Raw genomic sequence first — 23,905 nt, 5'->3', positions numbered from 1 at the left:
GGAAGTCCATGTCTTAATACTATGTGTGTGTGCGTGTACATGTGTGTCTCCTGCATAGTGCCCACTGGCAAGCATGTAGTAGGCACTTAATAAATAAATATTTGATCAGGCTTGGTACCCACCACCTGGAAGCTGGGATGGGAAAGGGCCTTGGCAGAAATGTCATCATAAGATAAAGTTGCCCAAGAAAATCATTTTATGACAGGGCAGTGGAAGCAAGAAAAGCAAGGTGCAAAGCAACTATCCTACAATTAAAAAAAAAAAAAAGAAGAAGACGAGCAAGCTGCCACCCCTCTTATTCAGCCCTATCTTGGCAAACTGCAAACACCCTGACCCTCTCACCACTCTCTCCTGCTGCTTGAGAAACAGACAACCTTTAGAGAGGACCTTGGAGAAGGCAATGGCACCCCACTCCAGTACTCTTGCTGGGAAAATCCCATGGATGGAGGAGCCTGGTAGGCTACAGTCCGTGGGGTCGCAAGAAGTCGGACACAACTGAGCGACTTCACTTTCACTTTTCACTTTCATGCATTGGAGAAGGAAATGGCAACCCACTCCAATGTTCTTGCCTGGAGAATCCCAGTGACGGTGGAGCCTGGTGGGCTGCCGTCTATGGGGTCGCACAAAGTTGGACATGACTGAAGCAACTTAGCAGCAGCAGCAGCAGCAGAGAGAACCTACCCTGGTCCAGTCACTGAGCTAACCCTTTGCATGTGTTGCCTCATCTAATGTCTGCTATGACTATTTTTGCCCCTAACCCCCAGACAATGAAACTAAGACTTGATGAGATTAAGTAATTCACCCGAGATTATTCATCTGGCAACCAGTCAAATTGGAGTCAAAAGATCTAGTATCAGAGTTTATGCTCTAAGAGCAAGGTGTTGGGCTTCTCTGATGGCTCAGTGGTAAAGAATCTGCCTGCCAATGAAAGAGACATGGGTTTGACCCCTAATCTGGGAACATCACACATAACGCAAAGCAACTAAGTCCATGCACACAACCACTGATCCTGAGTTCTAGAGCCCTGGAGCTGCAACTTCTGAAGCCTGTGTGCCTGGAGCCTGTGCTCTGCAACAAGAGAAGCCCATGCACACAACTAGAGCGCAGCAACAAAGACCCAGCATGGCCAAAAATAAATACCTAATTTTTTAAAAAAAGAATATGGTGTTTTTCGATACAGATATTTAAATATCTTAAACTCTTTACCATAGGTTATTTCATTTTTTACAAATATCTTTAGAATTGATAAGTCACTGGTAATACTTTAGCTCAAGATTCTGTTTAGCTTTTCTCCTACTGCATCCGTTTGAACCCAGAAATCAAACTGGTCGATGAACCCAGCCTTTAAAACGCTCATCTCACAGAATTACACAGACTATCTCACTCTCTTTCGCAACATCACAGTGAAGAGTTTATCAGCCCCACTATACCAGTGGCAGAACTAAAACATGCAGCTGGTCATTGACTCCTAACTCGTTTTGCCATCCAACTCCAATAAGCCAAGTCCAAAGTGAAACCTGGGCTTCCCTGGTGGCTCAGCAGTAAAGAATCTGCCTGCAATGCAGGAGACAGGGGTTCAATCCCTGGGTTGGGAAGATCCCCTGGAGGAGGAAATGGCAACCCACTCCTGTATTCTTGCCTGGAGAATCCTATGAACAGAGGAGGCTGGTGGGCTATAGTCTATGGGATCGCAGAGTTGGACACAACTTAGTGGTAAACAAAAACAACAAAGCGAAACCCAATACCAGATGCTTAAACTCAACCATTAGAATGAAATGACATGAAACCTGGCGTTGCTTCTTTGTGGGCCCAATATGTCTGTAAGTTCCTCTCCTATGGAGTCACCCGTGGAAATCTGTGATTGGGTGTCACCTCAGTGCCCCCATTTAGTTCCCTCTTACCCTTCAGCAGCATCTCGAGGCCAGCCTAAAGCTTGGTGTGCCATCTACCTCCTTGAACACACTCAAACCAGAACACACTCAAGACCATTACTTGGTTTGGGTCTTGCGATGTGGTGGGGAAGGACATATATGCATGTGACCTTAAGTAGGTCCTCTCAAACTGTAATGTGTATGTGAATCCCACAGGGATCCTGGTAAAAAAGCAGATTTAGACTCAGCATTTGGGGTCAGGGCTTGAGGTATGACATTCTTAGCTCTCAGGCGATGCTGATGCTATGGCAACCTCACCCACACTTTGTGTAAAGGAAGGAAGCAGGTAAACCTCTGGGCATTTTTGAAGAAAACAATGCCTGTCTTGAAGAGCCACTGGTCACTTCCTTCCTCTACACACACACACACACACCACACACACACCACACACATACACACAAACACGCTTCTTGTCCTATTTCATTGTAACCTCCAGGAGTTTATGCTGCCCCCTAAGTCTCTAGCCTCCTGCTCTGTAAGCAGTACTCCATACCTGGACATTTCCCAGGGTGTTCAACCACCGCAGCTCACCTTTGTTTTTAGTGGGTAACTGGCAGGCTAACATAGCGAATCAGAGGACTTCAGCCTGCTCCTGCTCCTCCTGGGCAGAGAGCTGCCCTGGATTCTCCACACAAGGAAACACAGGGGTGAGGGCAATTGTTAGACGGTCTCATCCTAACAATCCCCAGCTCAACATACCAATTAGAGTCACACAGAAAGATGAGATTGTCCTGAGCAGCACATCCCAATGCTTATACATGGGCCCATGCCTCCCAAAAGGGACTCCCGGCCATGTAAGTTTGAGAACTCTGCATACCATTTCCCTTTTGCAGCTGCATATTAGCACAACAAAGGCTCTGAGAAGTCCTGCAGTAAAGAAATTTATCTAATTTTAAGTCAGTGAGTCACAAGCTTATTTATTATTGATCACGGAATTTTAATTTTTTCCCCACAGCATCTTATGGGACTACTTTTCCATAGAGCTTTTAGGGACAGCTGTTTCACATAGCCAAAATTTCATTTTTTAATGTATTTGAGATTTGAAAATATACCTATGAGATTCAAATTTGCTTTCAGAAATTGTGTAGCTTAATAGTCTCTTAAGTTGCTTAAAAGTTGTCATTCATAATTTTTAAAGTCACAATTCAAGGGCAATATGGTGGCACAGACAATAAAGCATCTGCCTATAATGCAGGAGACCTGGGTTCAATTCTTGGGTTGGGAATATCCCCTTGAGAAGGGAATGGCTACCCACTCCAGTATTCTTGCTTGGAGAATTCCATGGACAGAGGACCCTGGCAGGCCACAGTCCAGGGGGTTGCAAAGAGTTGGACACGGCTGAGTAGCTAACACTTTCACATAGTAGAGGGGAAGTAACACAGTGTTTGTAGTAAATTCATGCTTGAATCCCAGCTCTACTACTTATTAGCTGTGAACCCAGGAAAGAAAACCTACATCCCAGGGCTTCTGTAAGGAATACAACTAACCTGCAAAAAGAGAGCCTGGAATTTAGAAACACTCAACACTTGGGGTATTTGAATATATTATGCAGATGTATAATGATCATTGGACCAGCTCAGCAACTCCATGAGTACAGACTGGGGCTGTTTCCACTTGTTCTTTCTTGGATTTTTATTGCAGCTCCACTTAACTGCATGTACCTGAGCAAAGGTAGGTTATCTGATCATAGGACTTCTCTTTAATGTGCAAGAACTCTGACAATCTTTGCAAACAATGGTTCAGGATCCGAGTCACAGCTTTTAGCACACAATTTTAGACATACTTCATGTGTTTCCCTGAGAGTCACGGAGTCTAAAAACATCTCCGAAAATATCAATTAATCCAAAAGATACATGTAGAAGAAAAGGCAGGTATTCTAGAGCCAGGAACATTTTAATTCCAGCTTTGTCTCTGATTAACCGATGAAGACTTACTTTGCACCTCTCAGCCTCTTCATGTGTAAAATATGGACAATACTGTGCCTATTTTGAAGAGTTAATATAAGAATGAAATGTGTAAAATCAAATATGTAATTAAATAAGTGAATATATTACAAAGAATAACACCTAATAATTGGTGTATGTTCAACAATATAAACTCCCTCCTCTACTTCACTTACAAACTCTCAAAGGTAGAAAGTAAATCTGATTGAGCAAACTATCTCTGAATCTCAATAGCAATCATCCATAGCGAGATATCTGCTCTTGCTTGAAGGACCATTATTATCAGGGAGACTAAGATCAAACGACAGATTTCTGAACACCCAGGTAGAAAGACAGCTCTTTGAATAAGACTTAAGCTACAGCTTAAGTTACACAAACAGCTAAAGTTCTTTCTGCTAGTTATAAAAGTGATCCAGATGATTAAACAGATTCTGATGGGATAAGCTTTACCTTATCTTAGGAAGAAATCACGTGGGGGTAAGAAACTAGATAACTTCTGACAGACTGTTTATAGGCAGAGGTAGTTAGGGTAAACCCGCTTGCCCATCCTTGTCACAGGAATAATGGCAGCTACCTGGATGGACTGAGAGGAATATGAAAGCAGGCACAGGGGAATTTGTGTCTGGTGCCAGCCCATGCAGCCACCTGGAGCAAACAGCCAGCTCAGAGTGTGGGTTCAGATATGTGGCAACCCATCAGTTGTGTGTGTGTGTGTGTGTGTGTGTGTGTGTGTGTGTGCACGCGTGTGTGCTTAATTAGCCTGCAAAATGTTGAGCTTCCATTCTTCCCCACAGTCATGGATGTTTTTTTGTTGGCAAAGAGCAACAAGAGCCAGGTACCAAAATACCTGCAAAAAGCTTTCCCTGTTACTATTGAGATTCATGTCTTGTTTCACTCTCTGTCCTTCACAGGGGAGAGATGGAAGGGCATTTATAGGAACGTCGATGTGGGCTCAACAACAGGAGGGAATGACAGAGGAGGGTCAGTGAACTTAAAGACAGATTAATAGAAATTATCCAATATAAACAACAGAGAGGAAAAAAATGAACTGAGCCTCAGGGACCTGTGTATAACATCGAAAGTCTAACATATGCATCATTGGAGTCCTAGACAGAGGAAAGAAAGACATTGATACAGAAACATAAATGTGAAGAAATAATGACTAAAACCTTCCTAGATGTAGTTAAAAATAGAAATTTACAGTTTAAAAAGCAGAGCCAAACAGTATAATCTCAAAGAAAACCTTCCCATATCCAGACACATTATAATAAAGTTGCTGAAAATGTTATCTTGCAGGTAAAGAAAAATGACATATATACAAAGGAAGCAATGATTCAAATAACTGCTTATTCCTCATCAGAAACCATAGAGATCAGAAGACAGTACTAGGGAAAAAAGAACTGAGAACTCTAAATCCACAATCATTCTTGAGGACTTTGGCATTTCTCTTACAGTAACAGATAAAAGTAGAGAAAAATCAGGAAGGCTATGGAAGACTTGGACAACAATGTTAACCAGCTTGAATACTTGACCCAACAACAGTGAATGGACAAAGTGCACGGGGAACATTCACAAGACAGATCACGTCCTGGATCATAAGGCAAATCTTAACAAATTTAAAATAATTAGAATTATAGGGTGTGTTCTCTGTCCATAAGGGAATTAAACAATGAATCAGTGACAGGAAAATTCCAAAATATTTAGAAATTAAATAAACCAATTCCAGCAACTCATGAGTTAAAGAGGATGTCTCAAGAAAAAATAGGAAATATTTTGAGCTGAAAGAAAATCAAAGAATAGCATATCAAAAACTGAGGAAGGCAGCTAAAGCATTGAATGATTAAATTAGAAAACAAAGAATGGCCTCCAGTCAAGAACTAAGCTTCCAACTTGAGAAACTAAACAGCGAGGAGCAGACTAAGCCCAAAACAAGCAGAAGAAAATAATAAGGATAGAAATTAGTGAAACTGAAAACAAACACAATGGAGGAATTCTTAAACTAATTAATGGCTTCATTAAGATTGTAGGACCCAAGCCCACTCTATAAAAAACAAAAATAGTTCTATATGATGGCAATGAATAACTGGAACCTAAAATTTGAAAAAAAAATTTAGAATCATTATTATTTACAATAACTGAAAGAAAAACATGAAACACTTGGGTGTAGATCTAAACAAAACATACAAGATTTGTATGCTAAAACTATAAACACTGATGAAAGAAAGCAACAAAAGCCTAAATAAATGGAGAGGTATAATATGTTCATAGGGCTTCCCTGGAGGCTCGGCAGTAAAGAATTTGCCTGCCAAGGCAGGAGATGCAGGTTCAGTCCCTGGGTTGGGAAGATCTTTTGGAGAAGGAAATGGCAACCCACTCCAGTATTCTTGTCTGGCAAATCCCATGGACAGAAAAACCCAGGTGGGCTACAATCCATGGGGTCTCAAAAGAGTCAGACTCGACTTAGTGACTAACCAACAATTATGTTCATGGCTTGGAAGACTCAATTTTCTTAAGATGTCGTACATGCATGCTCAGTTGCTAAGTCATGTCTCTTTTGAGACCCCATGGACTGTAGCCCACCTGGGTTCTTCTGTCCATGGGATTTGCCAGACAAGAATACTGGAGTGGGTTCTCATTCCCCTCTCCAGGGGATATTTCTGACCCAGGGATCGAACCTGCCTCTCCTGCATTGGCAGGCAGGTTCTTTACCACTGTACCACCTGGGAAGCCCTTAAAATGTTGATTTTCCCCAGATGGATCTCTAGACTTAATACAATCCTAGTCTACACCTCAGAGAAGGCAATGGCACCCCACTCCAGTACTCTTGCCTAGAAAATCCCATGGATGGAGGAGCCTGGTAGGCTGCTGTCCATGAGGTCGCTAAGAGTCGGACACGACTGAGCGACTTCACTTTCACTTTTTACTTTCATGCATTAGAGAAGGAAATGGCAACCCACCCCAGTGTTCTTGCCTGGAGAATCCCAGGGATGGGGGAGCCTGGTAAGAGCCTGTCTATAGGGTCGCACAGAGTCGGACACGACTGAAGCAACTTAGCAGCAGCAGCAGCAGTCTATATCTCAATAAGATTGTATAGATATAAACAAGCTGATTTTAATATTTATGTGAGCTCAAAGGAACTAGAATTATCAAAGCATTTTTGAAAAAGAAGACAAATTTGGAGAACTTACACTATATGGTTTTAAGACTTATGATTACAGTAATCAAGATAATGTGGTACTTGCAAAATAATAGATACACAGATCAATGGATCAGAACAAAGAGTCTAGATATAGATCCACACAAACATGGTCAACTAATTTTTTTACAACAGCATAAAGAAAATTCAGTAGAAAAAATTACTCAACAAGGAATTCATAAAGCAACTAGACATCTATACACAAAGAAATTAATCTCAACTTGTATCTCAAAACTCATACGAAAATTAATTCAACATGGATCACAGACCTAAATATAAAACTAAAACTTTTAGAAAAAAACAGAAGAAAATCTTTGACAACTTGTTAGGCAATATCTATATTTCTTAGATATAAAACACAAAACACAAAAGAAAAATTTGGTCTATTGGACATCATCAAAATTTAAAAATTCTGCTCTGGGAAATTCATTGTGAAGAGGATGAAAACACAGGTTACAGGCATGGAGAAAGTATTCATAATCTCATATCCAACACAGCTCTAATATCCAGAATATTTAAAGAATTCTCTAAACTACAAAATATGAAAAATTTAGTTTTTTAAATGGGCAAAATATTTGAACAAACACTTGAACAAAGAAAATATATGAAAGGTAAACAATCACATGAAATAAGGCTCAACATCAGTTGTTGATAGGAAAATGCCAATTAAAACAAACCGGGATACCATGCTAAACCTATTAGAATGGCTATAATAACGTTTTTTAAAAACCAATAATTCCAAGAACTGGTGATGAAGAGAAAAATTTGGCTATCTCATATATTGCTAGTGGTAATGCAACTTTATAAAGTTAAGCTTGCACTTATAACATGGTCCAGCAGACTTTATCCAAAGTGTTACCCTAGAGAAATTAAAACTCTTGATCACACAAATACCTATGCATGAATATTTATAAGAGCTATTCATAACTGTCAAAACTGGAAATAATCAAAATATCCTTGAATGAGTAACTGGACAAATAAACTGTTACAACAGAGCTTATCTCAGCAATAAAAAAGAATGAACAACAATAGCAAAAAGAAGAATGAAAAAAAAAGACATTATGCCTAGTGAAAGAAGTCAGACTCATAGTATTATATACCATAGGGCCTCACTTATATGACATCCTGGAAAAAGCAAAACTACTGGGATAGAAAAAGAAAGATCAGTGTTCACCAGTGGTTAAGGGAGTATGATGGGTATGCGCACAAAGTGGAAATGTAGGGGAAATGTATTGGGTGATAGAATGGTTGTGTGTGGTAACCATGGCAATAGTTACACAACTCTGTGAATTTCTCAAAACTCACAAAACCATACACGAGACAACAATTGAATTTTATTGCTTATAAGTTGTTTTAAAAGAAAATGGGTATGGCTATATAAATATTAGAAAATAAGAGCAGAAATCAATGACATAGAAAACAGAAAAACAATTAAGAATATAATTTTAACCAAAAGCCGGTTCTTTAAAAGCTTAAGAAAACTGATAAACCTCTTAATAAATTATCAAGAAAAAAAGACATGAATATCAATGACATGATATCAATGACAACACTTGTTGTTCACTATAGATTCTACAGACATTAAAAGTATAATAAGGAAATGTGATGAACAATTTTATGCCAGTAAATTCAATAGGTGATAAGTGAAATTTACAAAGCCATTGAAAGACATAAACTGCTTAAGCTGATAATTAATAATTGATAACTTGAATAGCCCCATGTCTATTAAAGATACAGAATTGGAAGGGAGGACCTTCCTATTAAAAGAAAAAAAAAAAAGGCAAAACAAACCAAAAACCTCCAGACTTAGTTAGCTTCACTGATGAAATTTGCAGAAGGTTTATATTAATAGAAGAAATAAGACCAACTCTACTTAGTATCAAGCTCTTCTGGAAAACAGAAAAGGAAGAAGCACTTCCCAGTTCATTTAATTATTTCATAATTTTTTAAACACCAAATGGAGAGCAGTGCTCTTATTACTTACAAGGCTCCCAAATCGAAATCATTGCCCAGGAACTCCTCCAGTAGACTTGTATCCAGGGTGGGGTTCCCCAGAGTACCATTGGCACCTTGAGCTGCAAAGGCAAATTGAAAAATCTAGAGATTCATGAAGATTTCAGAATGGTTGATCACTAAAATTTCAAAGCAACTAAATGGCATAATGAATTTATTGAGAATGCAGTCTTCCTTCCATGCAAATATCTCCTTCAGAAATCTTTCTAGATGTTACCCTCTTCCAGTAGCCTTCCTTGACCACCCAAGGTTGCTTAGGTGCCCGTTTCTATGCGCTTTCATTAACACCATGTATTTTGCCTTATGTACTATTTTAATCACTTGCTTTTGTGTTTGTTGCTATATCTAAATTCTCTGACTTCAGGGACTGTGTCTTTCTTATTGTATCTACAAGTATCTATGGTATTAAAAAAAGAAAAGATTTATTGGCTGGCTGGCTAGCTGGATGGATGGACGGATGGATGGATGGATGGACTGATGATTGGTTTGTTGGCTGGTCAGATTACTTCCAGTTAAGTCATCAAGAAGTTCAATATCTGGCCTTGTGTTTTTGTTAGACTTCCCAAATATAACACAACAGCCCTGTCCTTTTTCTGGATTTACAAAATGAAAATGAGCTAATTGATTTCTTTCTGATCATTATAAAGATACCAGAATATTTAAGAATATAAAATACGTTATAAAGAAGACAAAACAATCTTTCTTTGCAGATAACATGACTATATACCTAGATAATTCAAGAGAAACAACTAACAACACAAGGAAATGATCAGAAAAGTCAATAAAGTAGACAGTTAAAAATTAACTACAAAGACTAATTACTTTTGTATATACAAAAAATGATCAGTCAATCATTCAAATAAATATAATGGGGGGAAAAGAAGATCTCATTCAAAATAATGAAAAGCCTAAAATATCTAAACATGTATTTGGGGACAATATATTTTTTTTTAAAAAGCTAAGAAACTCTATGAAGCATCATAAAAAGAAATTTGATAAATGGAAAGGCTGTCATTATTCTTAGACTAAAATAATCATTATCAAAGAGCTTTTACTAGACATTATTTAGGATGTCTGCCAAACCCACAGTCATTTTCTAAGACATTTCCCCTTATTAAAAGTCTTGAGCTACCCTTACAAGTAACTGAATCAGAGAAAAAGAATCATTGGTAGGACAGTGACCAATTCAATTATTTCGCCTAAAATTTGAACTACTAAACTTTAAAGCTGGTGGGTAAGATTAAGTCACATAATAGCTTTGGCAGAGGACTAGAGTGATAGTCTCAATATTTCTGTCAGGTTCTTTACCAGATCCTTCACCCAGGTCCTTCATGATTTGAGTGAGGCTGGTTGTTCCTCTTTTATTCTAATCACATTACAAAGTCTTATATGCATGCAGTAAACCCTTTTGAATTGATTTGTATGTTATCTGAAGTCAAATAATCCCCAAGGAAATTGTTCTGAAAATCATCTGGAAAAGTAAATACATAAAACTGACCAGAAAAATTATGGAGGGGGGTGGAAATAATTACTGAGAAATACACAGATGAACACATCAAAGGAACACACATGAGTCCAGGATATATCAAGAAATATTACATATGTATGGACTAAATTTGATAGACAGAGTGCCTGATGAACTATGGATGGAGGTTCGTGACATTGTACAGGAAACAGGGATAAAGACCACCCAGGGAAAAAGACCATCCCCATGGAAAAGAAATGCAAAAAAGCAAAATGGCTGTCTGAGGTGGGCTTACAAATAGCTGTGAAAAGAAAAGAAGTGAAAAGCAAAGCAGAAAAGGAAAGACATTCCCATTTGAATGCAGAGTCCCAAAGAATAGCAAGGAGAGATAAGAAAGCCTTCCTCAGCAATCAGTGCAAAGAATTAGAGGAAAACAACAGAATGGGAAAGACTAGAGATCTCTTCAAGAAAATTAGAGATACCAAGGGAACATTTCATGCAAAGATGGGCTCCATAAAGGACAGAAATGGTATGGACCTATAAGAAGCAGAAGATATCAAGAAGAGGTGGCAAGAATACACAGAACTGTACAAAAAAGAGCTTCATGACCCAGATAATCATGATTGTGTGATCACTCACCTAGAGCCAGACATCCTGGAATGTGAAGTCAAGTGGGCCTTAGAAAGCATCACTACGAACAAAGCTAGTGGAGGTGATGGAATTCCAGTTGAGCTATTTCAAATCCTGAAAGACAATGCTGTGAAAGTGCTGCACTCAATATGCCAGCAACTTTGGAAAACTCAGCAGTGGCCACAGGACTGGAAAAGGTCAGTTTTCATTCCAATCCCAAAGAAAGTGAAAATGAAGCCACTCAGTCATGTCTGACTCTTTGTGACCTCATGGACTATAGCCCACCAGACTCCTCAGTCCATGGAATTTTCCAGGCAAGAGTACCAGAGTAGGTTGCCATTTCCTTCTCCAGGGGATCTTCCTATCCCAGGGATTGAACCTGGGTCTCCTGCACTGCACCCAGATGCTTTACTGTCTGAGCCACCAGGGAAGCCCAATCCCAAAGAAAGGCAATGACAAAGAATGCTCAAACTACCGCACAATTGCACTCATCTCACACGCTAGTAAAGTAATGCTCAAAATTCTCCAAGCCAGGCTTCAGCAATACATGAACTGTGAACTTCCAGATGTTCAAGGTGGTTTTAGAAAAGGCAGAGGACCCAGAGATCAAATTGCCAACATCTACTGGATCATCAAAAAAGCAAGAGAGTTCCAGAGAAACATCTATTTCTGCTTTATTGACTACGCCAAAGCCTTTGACTGTGGATCACAATCAACTGTGGAAAGCTCTGAAAGAGATGGGAATACCAGACCACCTGACCTGCCTCTTGAGAAACCTATATGCATGCGAGGAAGCAATAGCTAGAACTGGACATGAAACAGCAGACTGGTTCCAAACAGGAAAAGGAGTATGTCAAGGCTGTATATTGTCACTCTGCTTATTTAACTTATATGCAGAGTACATCATGAGAAACGCTGGGTTGGAAGAAGCACAGGCTGGAATCAAGATTGCCGGGAGAAATATCAATAACCTCAGATATGCAGATGACACCACCCTTATGGCAGAAAGTGAAGAGAAACTAAAAAGCCTCTTGAAAAAGGTGAAAGAGGAGAGTGAAAAAGTTGGCTTAAAGCTCAACATACAGAAAACAAAGATCATGGCATCTGGTCCCATCACTTCATGGCAAATAGATGGGGAAACAGTGGAAACAGTGTCAGATTTTATTTTTCTGGGCTCCAAAATCACTGCAGATGGTGACTGCAGCCATGAAATTAAAAGACGCTTACTCCTTGGAAGGAAAGTTATGACCAACCTAGATAGCATAATCAAAAGCAGAGACATTACTTTGCCAACAAAGGTCCGTCTAGTCAAGGCTATGGTTTCTCCTGTGGTCATGTATGGATGTGAGAGTTGGACTGTGAAGAAGGCTGAGCGCCAGAGAATTGATGCTTCTGAACTGTGGTGTTGGAGAAGACTCTTGAGAGTCCCTTGGACTGCAAGGAGATCCAACCAGTCCATTCTAAAGGAGATCAGCCCTGGGATTTCTTTGGAAAGAATGATGCTAAAGCTGAAACTCCAGTACTTTGGCCACCTCATGCGAAGAGTTGACTCATTGGAAAAGACTCTGATGCTGGGAGGGATTGGGGGCAGGAGGAGAAGGGGACGACAGAGTATGAGGTGGCTGAATGGCATCATTGACTCAATGGACATGAGTCTGAGTGAACTCCGGAAGTTGGTGATGGACAGGGAGGCCTGGCGTGCTGCTATTGATGGGGTTGCAAAGAGTCGGACATGACTGAGCAACTGATCTGATCTGAGACAGCACATTAAAAAGCAGAGACATTACTTTGCCAACAAAGGTCCATCTAGTCAAGGCTATGGTTTTTCCAGTAGTCACGTATGGATGTGAGAGTTGGACTGTGAAGAAAGCTGAACACCAAAGAATTGATGCTTTTGAACTGTGGTGTTGGAGAAGACTCTTGAGAGTCCCTTGGACTGCAAGGATATCGAATCAGTCCATCCTAAAAGAGACCAGTCCTTGGTGTTCAGTGGAAGGACTGATGCTGAGGCTGAAACTCCAATGCTTTGGCCACCTCTGCAAAGAGTTGACTCATTGGAAAAGACCCTGATGCTGGGAGGGATTGGGGGCAGGAGGAGAAGGGGATGACAGAGGATGAGATGGCTGGATGGTATCACCAACTCGATGCACATGAGTTTGAGTGAACTTTGGGAGTTGGTGATAGACAGGGAGGCCTGGAGTGCTGTGATTCATGGGGTTGCAAAGAGTCGGACATGAATGAGCGTCTGAACTGGACTGATGGACTAAATATATATATTGTGTGTATGCTAAGTTGCTTCAGTTATGTCTGACTCTTTGTGACCCTAGGGACTGTAGCCTGCTAGGTTTCTCTGTCCTTGGGATTCTTCAGGCAAAAATACTGGAGTGGGTTGTCATGCCCTCCTCCAGGGGATCTTCCCGACCCAGGGATCAAACCTGTGTCTCTTAAGTCTCCTGCATTGGCAGGAGGGTTCCTTACCACTAGAACAACCTGGGAAGCCTCATAATATATATTTACATATATATATATACACACACATATAGGTACATGATAAGCATATCTTTTGAGACCAGTGAGGAAAGATTAATTATTCAATATATGTTGTGGGGAAAATTGGTTATACATTTGGGAGAAAAAAACCTGGATTATTTGCTTGTTCCCACAACAAAATTCCAGATAGATCAAAAATTTCAACATAAATAAATAAAACCATAGAAAGAAAACATCAGTGACTATGCTAACAATCTTGAGATAAAGAAGGTTTTTTTCAAGCATGGCACAAAAGTCAAAAATTATTTTTTTTAAAAAGCCTTGATAAAATTTCATTATATATACATTTTTTGTGCAGGGAAGAATTTTTAATGGTTTATTTTGAAATAATTTCTAACCTAAAGAGAAACTACAGGAATACAAAGAAAGTCACACATAACCTTCACTCACATTCATCAATTATTAACACTGTGCTGCATTTTCATTATTCTCTCTCTCTCTCTCTCTCTCTCTCTCTCTCTCACACACACACACACACACACAGATACACACCCACCTATACATATCATTTTGAATCACTTGAGTACAGGTGCCTTCATCCCTGACTACTTCAGTATATCTTCCTCAGTATAACCATTATCTTCACAACCACAATTCAATTATCAAAATCAGAAAACTTACTATTTATACCGTTTTATTATACAATCTATATTCCACATTCAAATTTTGCCAATTGTCTTAATAAATGTCATTAATAGCATTTTTTTCTGGTACATAATTAAATCCAGTGGAACACAATACATTTAGTTTCCATGCCTCTATAGATATTTTTGAAGGGTATAGGCTAATTATTTTATAGAAGGTGCTCCAATTTTAGTTTGCCTCATGTTTTCTCAAGGTTAAGTTCAAATTTTGTGTGTTTGGCAAGAGTATTACATAAATGATATTATGTATCTCTTAGTGCCTTATATTAGGAGGACCATAATATCTCATTATTATTGATACTAATTTTCACCCCTTGGTTAAGGTACTACCTGACAACTTTCTCCACTATAAATTTACTACTATTCTTTTTGTAATTTGTGGCAAAATACTTTGAAATTATGCAAATATTCTGTTCCTCATTAAATTTTTATCTAATAGTTTTAGTATCCATTGAAGATAATAAGCATTTTAATCCACGAAGAAAGTTATAAACAAAGTGAAGGAATATTTTCAATATACATGAAAAAGTAATTATCCATAATACCCAAAACATTCTTTCAAATCAGTAAAGTAACAGCTACACTTCAATAAAAAATAGTAAAAGACTTAAAGAGGCAGTTCATAAAATGAAAAATCAAATTGGTTAATAACTGCATAAAATATAGTAAACTTTACTAAGAAACAATTTAAAATATAAGAAATTTTTCTTACAAAATTGGCATATATTCAAGGAATTAATAAAATCCACTGTTAATGATGATAGAAATAAGATGACCCTCTTATGCACTGCTGACAGGAATACATATTAAATAATCTATCTAAAAAGAGCTAGCAGATGTTTCAAAAAAACTGACTGTTCATATATACTCTGATCCCGAAATTTCACTTAATATACTTATGATAATATACTTGCTATAATAATAGAAAATTGAGAATAGATGACCATTAATTGACATTCATTTAATGAAATACTATGCAGTCATTTAATAAATTCTATAACATTTCAAGAGAAAGTAGGTTGCAAAATCTTTACCTACCCAATTTGTTTTCAAACATAAATGCAATAGACAGACAATTCCAAAATTTAAAAGTTTAGAGTATAAAGCCCCCATGACTTCCTCTTGAAAATAACTCCTTGACAGTGAAATTCCACCAAGCAAAAATAATTCAGAAGAAAGAACTCAGAAATATAGAAATTGAAGGGGGAAAACAATGATGAACAGTGAATACAGGACTTAAACTGAATAGCTGAGGGAAATGTGGTTACAAATCAAAATGTAAAAGTAATAAACCCTTAAAAAGGAAAAAACATCAGCAACAAAATTTACAAGATAGGGAGAGGGAAAATGGGAAGAGATGTGATATCAATCCCTCTATTATTCATATCTCAGAGTTCATCTTCATCACACTAAATCTCAACCACTGAGTAAAGAACTAACTGTTTCAGCTTTGTAGTGACTTTTAAATCCCCTTTCTTAATCTTGGGAGAATCATTTAGAACTATCTCTAATAGTATATAAACAATCATTTAAATTCTATAATTCCTTCAGTTTCCCTTCAAGTTCTTTTTATCTTATTAAATTCAACAAAAGTTAATATTTATATTTAATATCAATATTTTATTTAAATAGTACATGTGAGCTAAGGTCCATTTCTTACAAAATTATTTCTACCATCTATCTAGTTATCCATCCATCTATAGATATTCATAGAGAAGATGAAATAATATTCTACCACCATTGACAGTAGGTACATGGTAGGATTTAGAGTGATTTATCATTTTTTTAATTCCTATTACACACTTTGGAAAATTATTTTTCACTTTGCACAATTTTGAATAAAATGATTTTCTAAAACAAGTGAGAAATAAATTACTAAAATAGATAAAAACATAAAACCTAAACTGACCAAAAGCCCTGGAGTAAATAGAGAAATTTTCCACTCATGACTACCACTCTATACTTGCATAAAAGATAAAAGTCCCAGTGGCATCATGAGTTATGTTCTAAAACATGATCATTCCTCTGCCTGCCATTTTCACAATTCTGGAACATAAAGAAAGAAGTTCAGTTCAGTCTCTCAGTCGTGTCCAGCTCTTTGTGACCCCATGAACCGCAGCACATCAGGCCTCCCTGTCCATCACCAACTCCCAGAGTTTACTCAAACTCATGTCCATTGAGTCGGTGATGCCATCCAACCATCTCATCCTCTGTCATGCCCTTCTCCTCCTGCCCTCAATCTTTCCCAGCATCAGGGTCTTTTCCAACGAGTCAGCTCTTCACATCAAGTAGCCAAAGTATTGGAGTTTCAGCTTCAACATCAGTCCTTCCAATGAACACCCAGGACTGGTGTCTTTTAGGATGGACTGGTTGGATCTCCTTGCAGTCCAAGGGACTCTCAAGAGTCTTCTCCAACACCACAGTTCAAAAGCATCAATTCTTTGGCGCTCAGCCCTCTTCACAGTCCAACTCTCACATCCATACAGGACCACTGGAAAAACCATAGCCTTGACTAGATGGACCTTTGTTGACAAAGTAATGTCTCTGCTTTTTAATATACTGTCTAGGTTGGTCATAACCTAGGTTGTGGACATTTCCCGGGTATAATTCAATATGCACTATTTCAGCTGTCTATCCCACACACCCGTATCCCTCATGTAATCCAGTGCCTTGAATTCCTCCTAGGGGTAAGGTACCTCAGTACTAGATCACTGGACTGGTTATATGAGTTGTAGGAGGGCCATTTAATCTTCAGCTTTGGGCTTGCTAATTCACCCAATGGCATTAAAACAAAATTTTAAAAATCTTAAGCACCTCACAAATGGGAAAAATTGATGGGTGCTGAGACAGGCAGATGAGAGGCAGCTGGAAAGGGAAGAGACAAAAGAGATCACCAGCTCCATTCAATGACATGAACTCAGAGGGAGATGGACGGAAGACACCCCTAAAGGTCGAGATGGTCAGAAATGACCTCGTAGTGGGGCTTTGTCTTGAGCTAGACTTGGAGAAAGGATAAGATGGCGATGAGAAGAGACTCATTCCTTCTCTCGTTGATTCAACCAGTACTTGCTAAGCATCTACTATGCGCCTAGCATTGTATAAGGTTCTGAGAACACAGCCTTGAGAAAAATTAACAAGATCCACGCAGGAGGCTTGGATTCAAATGGAGGGGAAGAGAGCAACAGTGGGGGAGGAGGTACATGACATATGAGAAACAATAAATAAACAGGATTTTTTGGGTGGTGATGAAAATAAAATAGAGTGGTGTGATAGGTGGTTGGGGAAGGAGCTCCATTCAACCTGGAGGCTTTTCTCAGGAAGGCGCCAGCCGTGCACAGATTGAGGGCAGAGCATGCTAGGGAGAGGGAACAGCCCTGCAAGAGCCCAGGGGCTGGACTGAGATGGCTTGTCAGAGAAACAAACCATTCTAGTGTGGCCAGAGCACAGGAGCACAGGGGAGGAGGAAGGGAAGGTGCTCAAAGCAATGAGAAGCCTTTGGAAACTGAAATGATATGCTTTACAGTTTTTTGTTTATTTATTTGTTTGGCTGCATTTGGTCTTAGTTGCAGCACACGAGATCTTCATTGTGTCATTGTGGGATCTTTCCTTGCAGCCCATGGACTCTCTAGTTGCCCCTCAAGGGCTCAGTAGTTGCCCCGTGGGCTTGGTTGCTCTGTGGCTTGTGGGATCTTCCCGGACCAGGGATCGAACCCGCATTCCCTGCATTGCACAGTAGAGTCTTAACCACTGGACCACCAGGGAAGTCTCGCTCTACATTTATAAAAGGTCACTATAGTTGCTTTGCAGGAAAGAACTATCCAGGACAAGAACAGAAGAAGGGAAATCAGCTTGAAGCCTGTCGGAGCTGTCCAGTGACTTTCAGAGGGACTTTGGAGTTCTTACTCTGGAAAGGAGAAGCACTTTGCCCGACCTCACCAGTCCTCTTAACAGCCCTAGGGGGTGGGCAATTAGCATTATTTCCAGTGTACAGAGAAGGCAACGTGATCACACAGGTTAACGAGCTCGCCCGGGGTCACACAGCTGTAAATGACCTGCAGGGAAGCCGACAGGCCTGCCCTGATTCCTGGAAGTGTTCCCACTCCCGCCCCCATCACTACCACCCCAGCCTGTGTTCCTGCTCCTCCCCAACAATGCCAGCCAACTGAGGGAAAGCAACTTGCTTTCAACTGGGCTTTGGTCAAGACAATTGCTAAGAGAAGCAGACGGAGGAAAAGATCTGTTTAGTTTCCCACTGAAGCCCCTGCTGGAGTCCCATCTGCTTTATACAGCACACCCCACACCCCCCAAACACATACACACAACTCCCCACGTAGAAGTAGGAGGTGGCCCATAGATTCTCAGACCTGACCTTTGTGTTGCTTGCATTACATCACCCACCCTCCCCAACCTCCATCCCCAGGTAGAACTAAGAGATGGTCCATGGCATCTAGGACCTGCCTATGTGACTTGTCCAAATTCCTTACTGAGCCAGGAGAGATGAACCCCAGGCTAGCTGGCTTTCTCTAGGACTCCAAAACCACAGCTGTGCTTTCCAGACCCAAAGGAAATTATTCCACAATATAAATCCGTAGTGTCAGATAAAATTGTTTACACACACAGGGTGACACTCAAATGGCTCTTAAAAGAAATCATGTGCTTTTAAAAATAATCACTTTGCTCTAAATGTCTTCAAGGCTGGTCTATAACACCCAAACCTGCAAAGTGTGTGTTCTTGAGCATTCCACCCACTGTCAGGAAGGCTCAGGTTCAAACCTTGATGCCACCCTTTTCTAGGTTTCTCTCTGTGGCCCGGAAAGGCTGTCACCATTCTGCTCACAAAAGCAGAAACTGCCCAGGCCTCCAGGAGTCCCAGAGACCCACTGCCTTCATTGCTCTAAGGAAGCAAGGTCCTTCTTCACCCTAACTCTCTGCCCCACTTCCAGGCACAGTGACAGCTGCAGGAAGCTCACCTGTCCTGTTGCCCCTGGCCTTGGGCAGACAAGGGAAAAAACCTCAATCCACCAGGGATACCACAGATAGATCTAAGTTGCATCCACAAGACTCAGTCATAGGCATGCATGTGCCTTCGGGAACACAGGGCTTCCCTGAAGTTATGAACAGGGTGCATACAGCAAGGACCTCCCTTTATGTTTCCCTGTGTAAGGGACCAGTCCTGCGTAAGGACCCTTCTTGTTTCTACCCAAATGACCCCCTTCCAATATAACTCCCTCAAACCCAGATGCCCCCCTGTTCCTTTTTAACTACTTTTTCACCCTTTGTCCCAAAACAGTGCTGCCCAGACTATTCAGACAACAGGTAAGATGAAAAAATTTGTCTGTTAGGACAATTCTATGATTTTTAAAATTTTTTTATTTTGGGGGGCAGCCCCAGGTCTTAGTTTCATCATTTGGGATCCAGTTCCCTGACCAGGGATAGAACCAGGGATCAAACCTGGGCCCCCTGCACTGGGAGCACAGAGTCTTAACCACTGGACCACCTGGGAAGTCCCTTTAGGTTTTTTAAAGACTCTAAATAGCAACCAGTGTTCCCACCTCCCGCAACCCCCACATTGATTGCCCTTTGAACTTAAGCGTAGAGCTTCCCTTTGATGTACCAGTGCTCATGAGGAATCATATCATAAATGTTCGTGGATATGCCAAAGAAGGAGGAGGAGGAGGAGGGAGGAAAAGATGGAGGATAGGAAGAGAAACGAGACATTCATTTGCTTAAGGATGTGTGCTCAGTCGCTTGAGCCACCCCTTTCGCCTTCAGTCTTTCCAAGCATCAGGGTCTTTACCAGTGAATTGGCTCTTGGTACCAGGTGGCCAAAGTATTAGAGCTTCAGCTCCAGCACCAGTCCTTCCAATGAATATTCAAGGTTGATTTCCTTTAGGATTGACTGGTTTGATTTCCTTGCAGTCCAAAGGACTCTCAAAAAAAAAAAAAAAAAATAGAATAGAATACAGATAATAAGAGAATTTACCTCAGGGAATCTGAGGATTAAATGAGATAATGCATATAAAGGTATGCAGCATAGTCCTCAGCTCAATAAATACTGTCCTTTGTCATAAGCATCCATTGCTGCGCTCAAGAAGTTCATAACCCAGTGAGAAAGACTGACATGAAACACACCATAGCAGCTTGATGCGACAGCTGAGTGTCATAGGGCATTACAGGTCACCTAAATGACAACAGGAGCAAAAAGGTGCCAGGGAAATCTTCCAGGAATAGGGTCCATGAAGCTGGAACTGTCAGCAGGGGCAAATCCTGGGGCTTTGAATGACATGATATTCTTTCCTTAATGTTCTTACTGAAATTATTTTTTAAATTAATTTTTTTTGGCACTCATCTCACATGCTAGTAAAGTAATGCTCAAAATTCTCCAAGCCAGGCGTCAGCAATACGTGAACCGTGAACTTCCAGATGTTCAAGCAGTTTTAGAAAAGGCAGAGGAACCAGAGATCAAACTGCCAACATCCACTGGATCATGGAAAAGGCAAGAGAGTTCCAGAAAAACATCTATTTCTGCTTTATTGACTATGCCAAAGCCTTTGACTGTGTGGATCACAATAAACTGTGGAAAATTCTGAAAAAGATGGGAATACCAGACCACCTGACCTGCCTCTTGAGAAACCTATATGCAGGTCAGGAAGCAACAGTTAGAACTGGACATGGAACAACAGACTGGTTCCAAATAGGAAAAGGAGTATGTCAAGGCTGTATATTGTCACCCTGTTTATTTAACTTATATGCAGAGCACATCATGAGAATCGCTGGGCTGGAAGAAGCACAAGCTGGAAGCAAGATTGCCGGGAGAAATATCAATAACCTCAGAAATGCAGATGACACCACCCTTATGGCAGAAACGGAAGAGGAACTAAAAAGCCTCTTGATAAAGGTGAAAGAGGAGACTGAAAAAGTTGGCTTAAAGCTCAACATTCAGAAAACGAAGATCATGGCATCTGGTCCCATCACTTCAAGGGAAATAGATGGGGAAACAGTGTCAGACTTTATTTTTCTGGGCTCCAAAATCACTGCAGATGGTGACTGCAGCCATGAAGTTAAAAGACGCTTACTCCTTGGAAGGAAAGTTATGACCAACCTAGATAGCATATTCAAAAGCAGAGACATTACTTTGCCAACAAAAGTCGGTCTAGTCAAGGCTATGGTTTTTCCAGTGGTCATGTATGGGTGTGAGAGTTGGACTGTGAAGAAAGCTGAGTGCCGAAGAATTGATGCTTTTGAACTGTGGTGTTGGAGAAGACTCTTGAGAGTCCCTTGGACTGCAAGGAGATCCAACCAGTCCATTCTGAAGGAGATCAGCCCTGGGATTTCTTTGGAAGGAATGATGCTAAAGCTGAAACTCCAGTACTTTGGCCAACTCATGCGAAGAGTTGACTCATTGGAAAAGACTCTGATGCTGGGAGGGATTAGGGGCAGGAGAAGAAGGGAACGACAGAGGATGAGATGGCTGGATGGCATCACTGAGTTGATGGACGTGAGTCTGGGTGAACTCTGGAAGTTGGTGATGGACAGGGAGGCCTGGTGTGCTGCGATTCATGGAGTAGCAAAGAGTCAGACACGACTGAGCGACTGAACTGAACTGAACTGAAATGAGTTGCTTTACAATACTGTGTTAGTTGCTGCAGTACAGCAAAGTGAATCAACTATGTGTATACATATATCCCTCTTTTTTTGGATTTCTTTCCCATTTAGGTCACCACAGAGCATTGAGCAGAGATCCCTGTGCTATGTAACAGGTTCTCATTTGTTGTTGACATGTATATTGTTTAGTCACTAAGCTGTATCTGACTCTTGGTGACCCCATAGGCTGTAGCCCAACAGGCTCCCTGTCCATGGGATTCTCCAGGCAAGAATACTGGAGTGGGTTGTCACTCCCTTCTCCAGGGAATCTTCCCCACCCAGGGATTGAACCCGGGTATCCTGAATTGCAGGCAGATTCTTTATCATCTGAGCCAGCTGGGAACATCAATCCCAATCTCCCAGTTTATCTCACCCTCCATAATGCCCTTAGTATCCATAAGTTTGTCCTCCACATCTGTGGATGACATGGAATTCTGATCTGGTGCCATGGAGTTGGGGTTGGAAAAGTGGAGGAGTGTGCAGTGGTATGCTGGAGCCAGATTGTACAAGCTTGGGCACATCTCTTCCCAACTCCATATTTAGAGTCTAGTAACTTGAAATTGGCAATAGGGGGAAGATTTACACCATGGAAACTGGCAAATATTACAACTTGAAGGATTTTCTCCAAAGGTTTGTTAAACATTTACCAGCACATCCTTGGATGTGAGTAGTATTTGGGAAAAGAATCCCACTGAATTTAGTTACTGATTGGATCCTCCCATCTCTGTTTTGTTGGCTGGTTGGGAGGTGGTGTTGGTGGGTGAGGAGCCTGGGAAGGAGCTAGGGGGTTCATCAACTCCAAGCCATGTACTGTCAACCCCAAGAAGTGACCTGCAGGGCACTGCCCCAGGAAAACCTCCACCTAATGACCTAGAATCCTGGGAGTCTCCCCAGTCTTCCTTGTACAAATAGTCCTGCATTGATCCAGGAAGAAAGAAGCTAACCAGTTCTTTCAGGCGGAGGTAACATGGCCCAGTTTGAAAGCAGCCACCCAGTTAAAAGACTGTCTCTGAACTTTACCATGATATGAATCACCTTGAAATTTATATGCCTGATAATGAAAGATAAAATGAAAACCTTTATTCAACTTGAGTAAATAAATGGATCAAGCATATTGTGTAACAGGTCGGCAATACCCACATAGCTTTTCAGAAACTGTCATGGATGCAAAATTCTAGAAAGGATTGCTGAACACTTGGCTGTTGGCCACTGAGAACAGTAGATTATCCAGGAGCCTGCATGTGTCCAACAAGAACTGGTCCTGGGGATGGACTTCACCTGCTTTCCTGACTAGATTAGGAACTTGCGCATGGAAATCTATATCTTGATTTCAATTAGACACTTAACAAAATTGTTAATTCACTCATCCAATAATAAATATTTTAATGAAGTGTTTGTGCTAGGCAGTGGGATATAACCATGAGCAACACTCAATCTTACCCTCGAGCCAGGGAATGAGAACATAGACAGTAAAGAGGCAGGACTAAGGGTGATACATAAAGCCCAAGAGACATATAGGAATGCCTTTCCCACTCAGCTGGGGGAAGGGCAGTCAAGGATGGCTATACTTGCAACTCAAATACGGAAAGATAGAGGAAATTACATTAGAATTGGGTGAATCTGTATCTGGGAGAACAACTGAACTCCAGCACGCTAACCCAGAGAAAATCCTAAAACTTACTGTAAAAATGACTCTGCTCTTATCCTTCTCAATAAGGTTATTTGTAATTTGAACAAGTATAGAAAAGACAAACCTGCCACATATACAGATGGCCCAAAGGAGAGGAACAAGGTGCAAATGCAGAATAAAGGAGTCAGGTCACTAGAGATAGTCCTACTGAGTGAGTTAAAGTCACTCAGTCATGTTTGACTCTTTGCAACTCCATGGA

General features: G+C 40.5%; 1 protein-coding gene across 1 annotated transcript in view; it reads right to left on the bottom strand.

Annotated features, from left to right (window-relative positions):
* The window catches only part of MYRFL (myelin regulatory factor like), a 101,374-nt gene extending 82,890 nt beyond the window's left edge, over positions 1-18,484 (bottom strand). The window contains exons 1-2 of the mRNA XM_027543472.1: positions 18,362-18,484; positions 9,055-9,167 (exon numbers count right to left, since the gene is read on the bottom strand). Coding sequence (XP_027399273.1) covers positions 9,055-9,167; positions 18,362-18,484 — 236 coding nt within the window. The remainder of the gene's footprint in view (positions 1-9,054; positions 9,168-18,361) is intronic.
* Positions 18,485-23,905: the final 5,421 nt, after the last annotated feature.

This window comes from Bos indicus x Bos taurus, chromosome 5 (genome assembly GCF_003369695.1).
Source record: "Bos indicus x Bos taurus breed Angus x Brahman F1 hybrid chromosome 5, Bos_hybrid_MaternalHap_v2.0, whole genome shotgun sequence".
Classification (NCBI taxonomy): Eukaryota; Metazoa; Chordata; class Mammalia; order Artiodactyla; family Bovidae; genus Bos; species Bos indicus x Bos taurus.
This window is presented reverse-complemented; position numbering and strand designations above follow the sequence as displayed.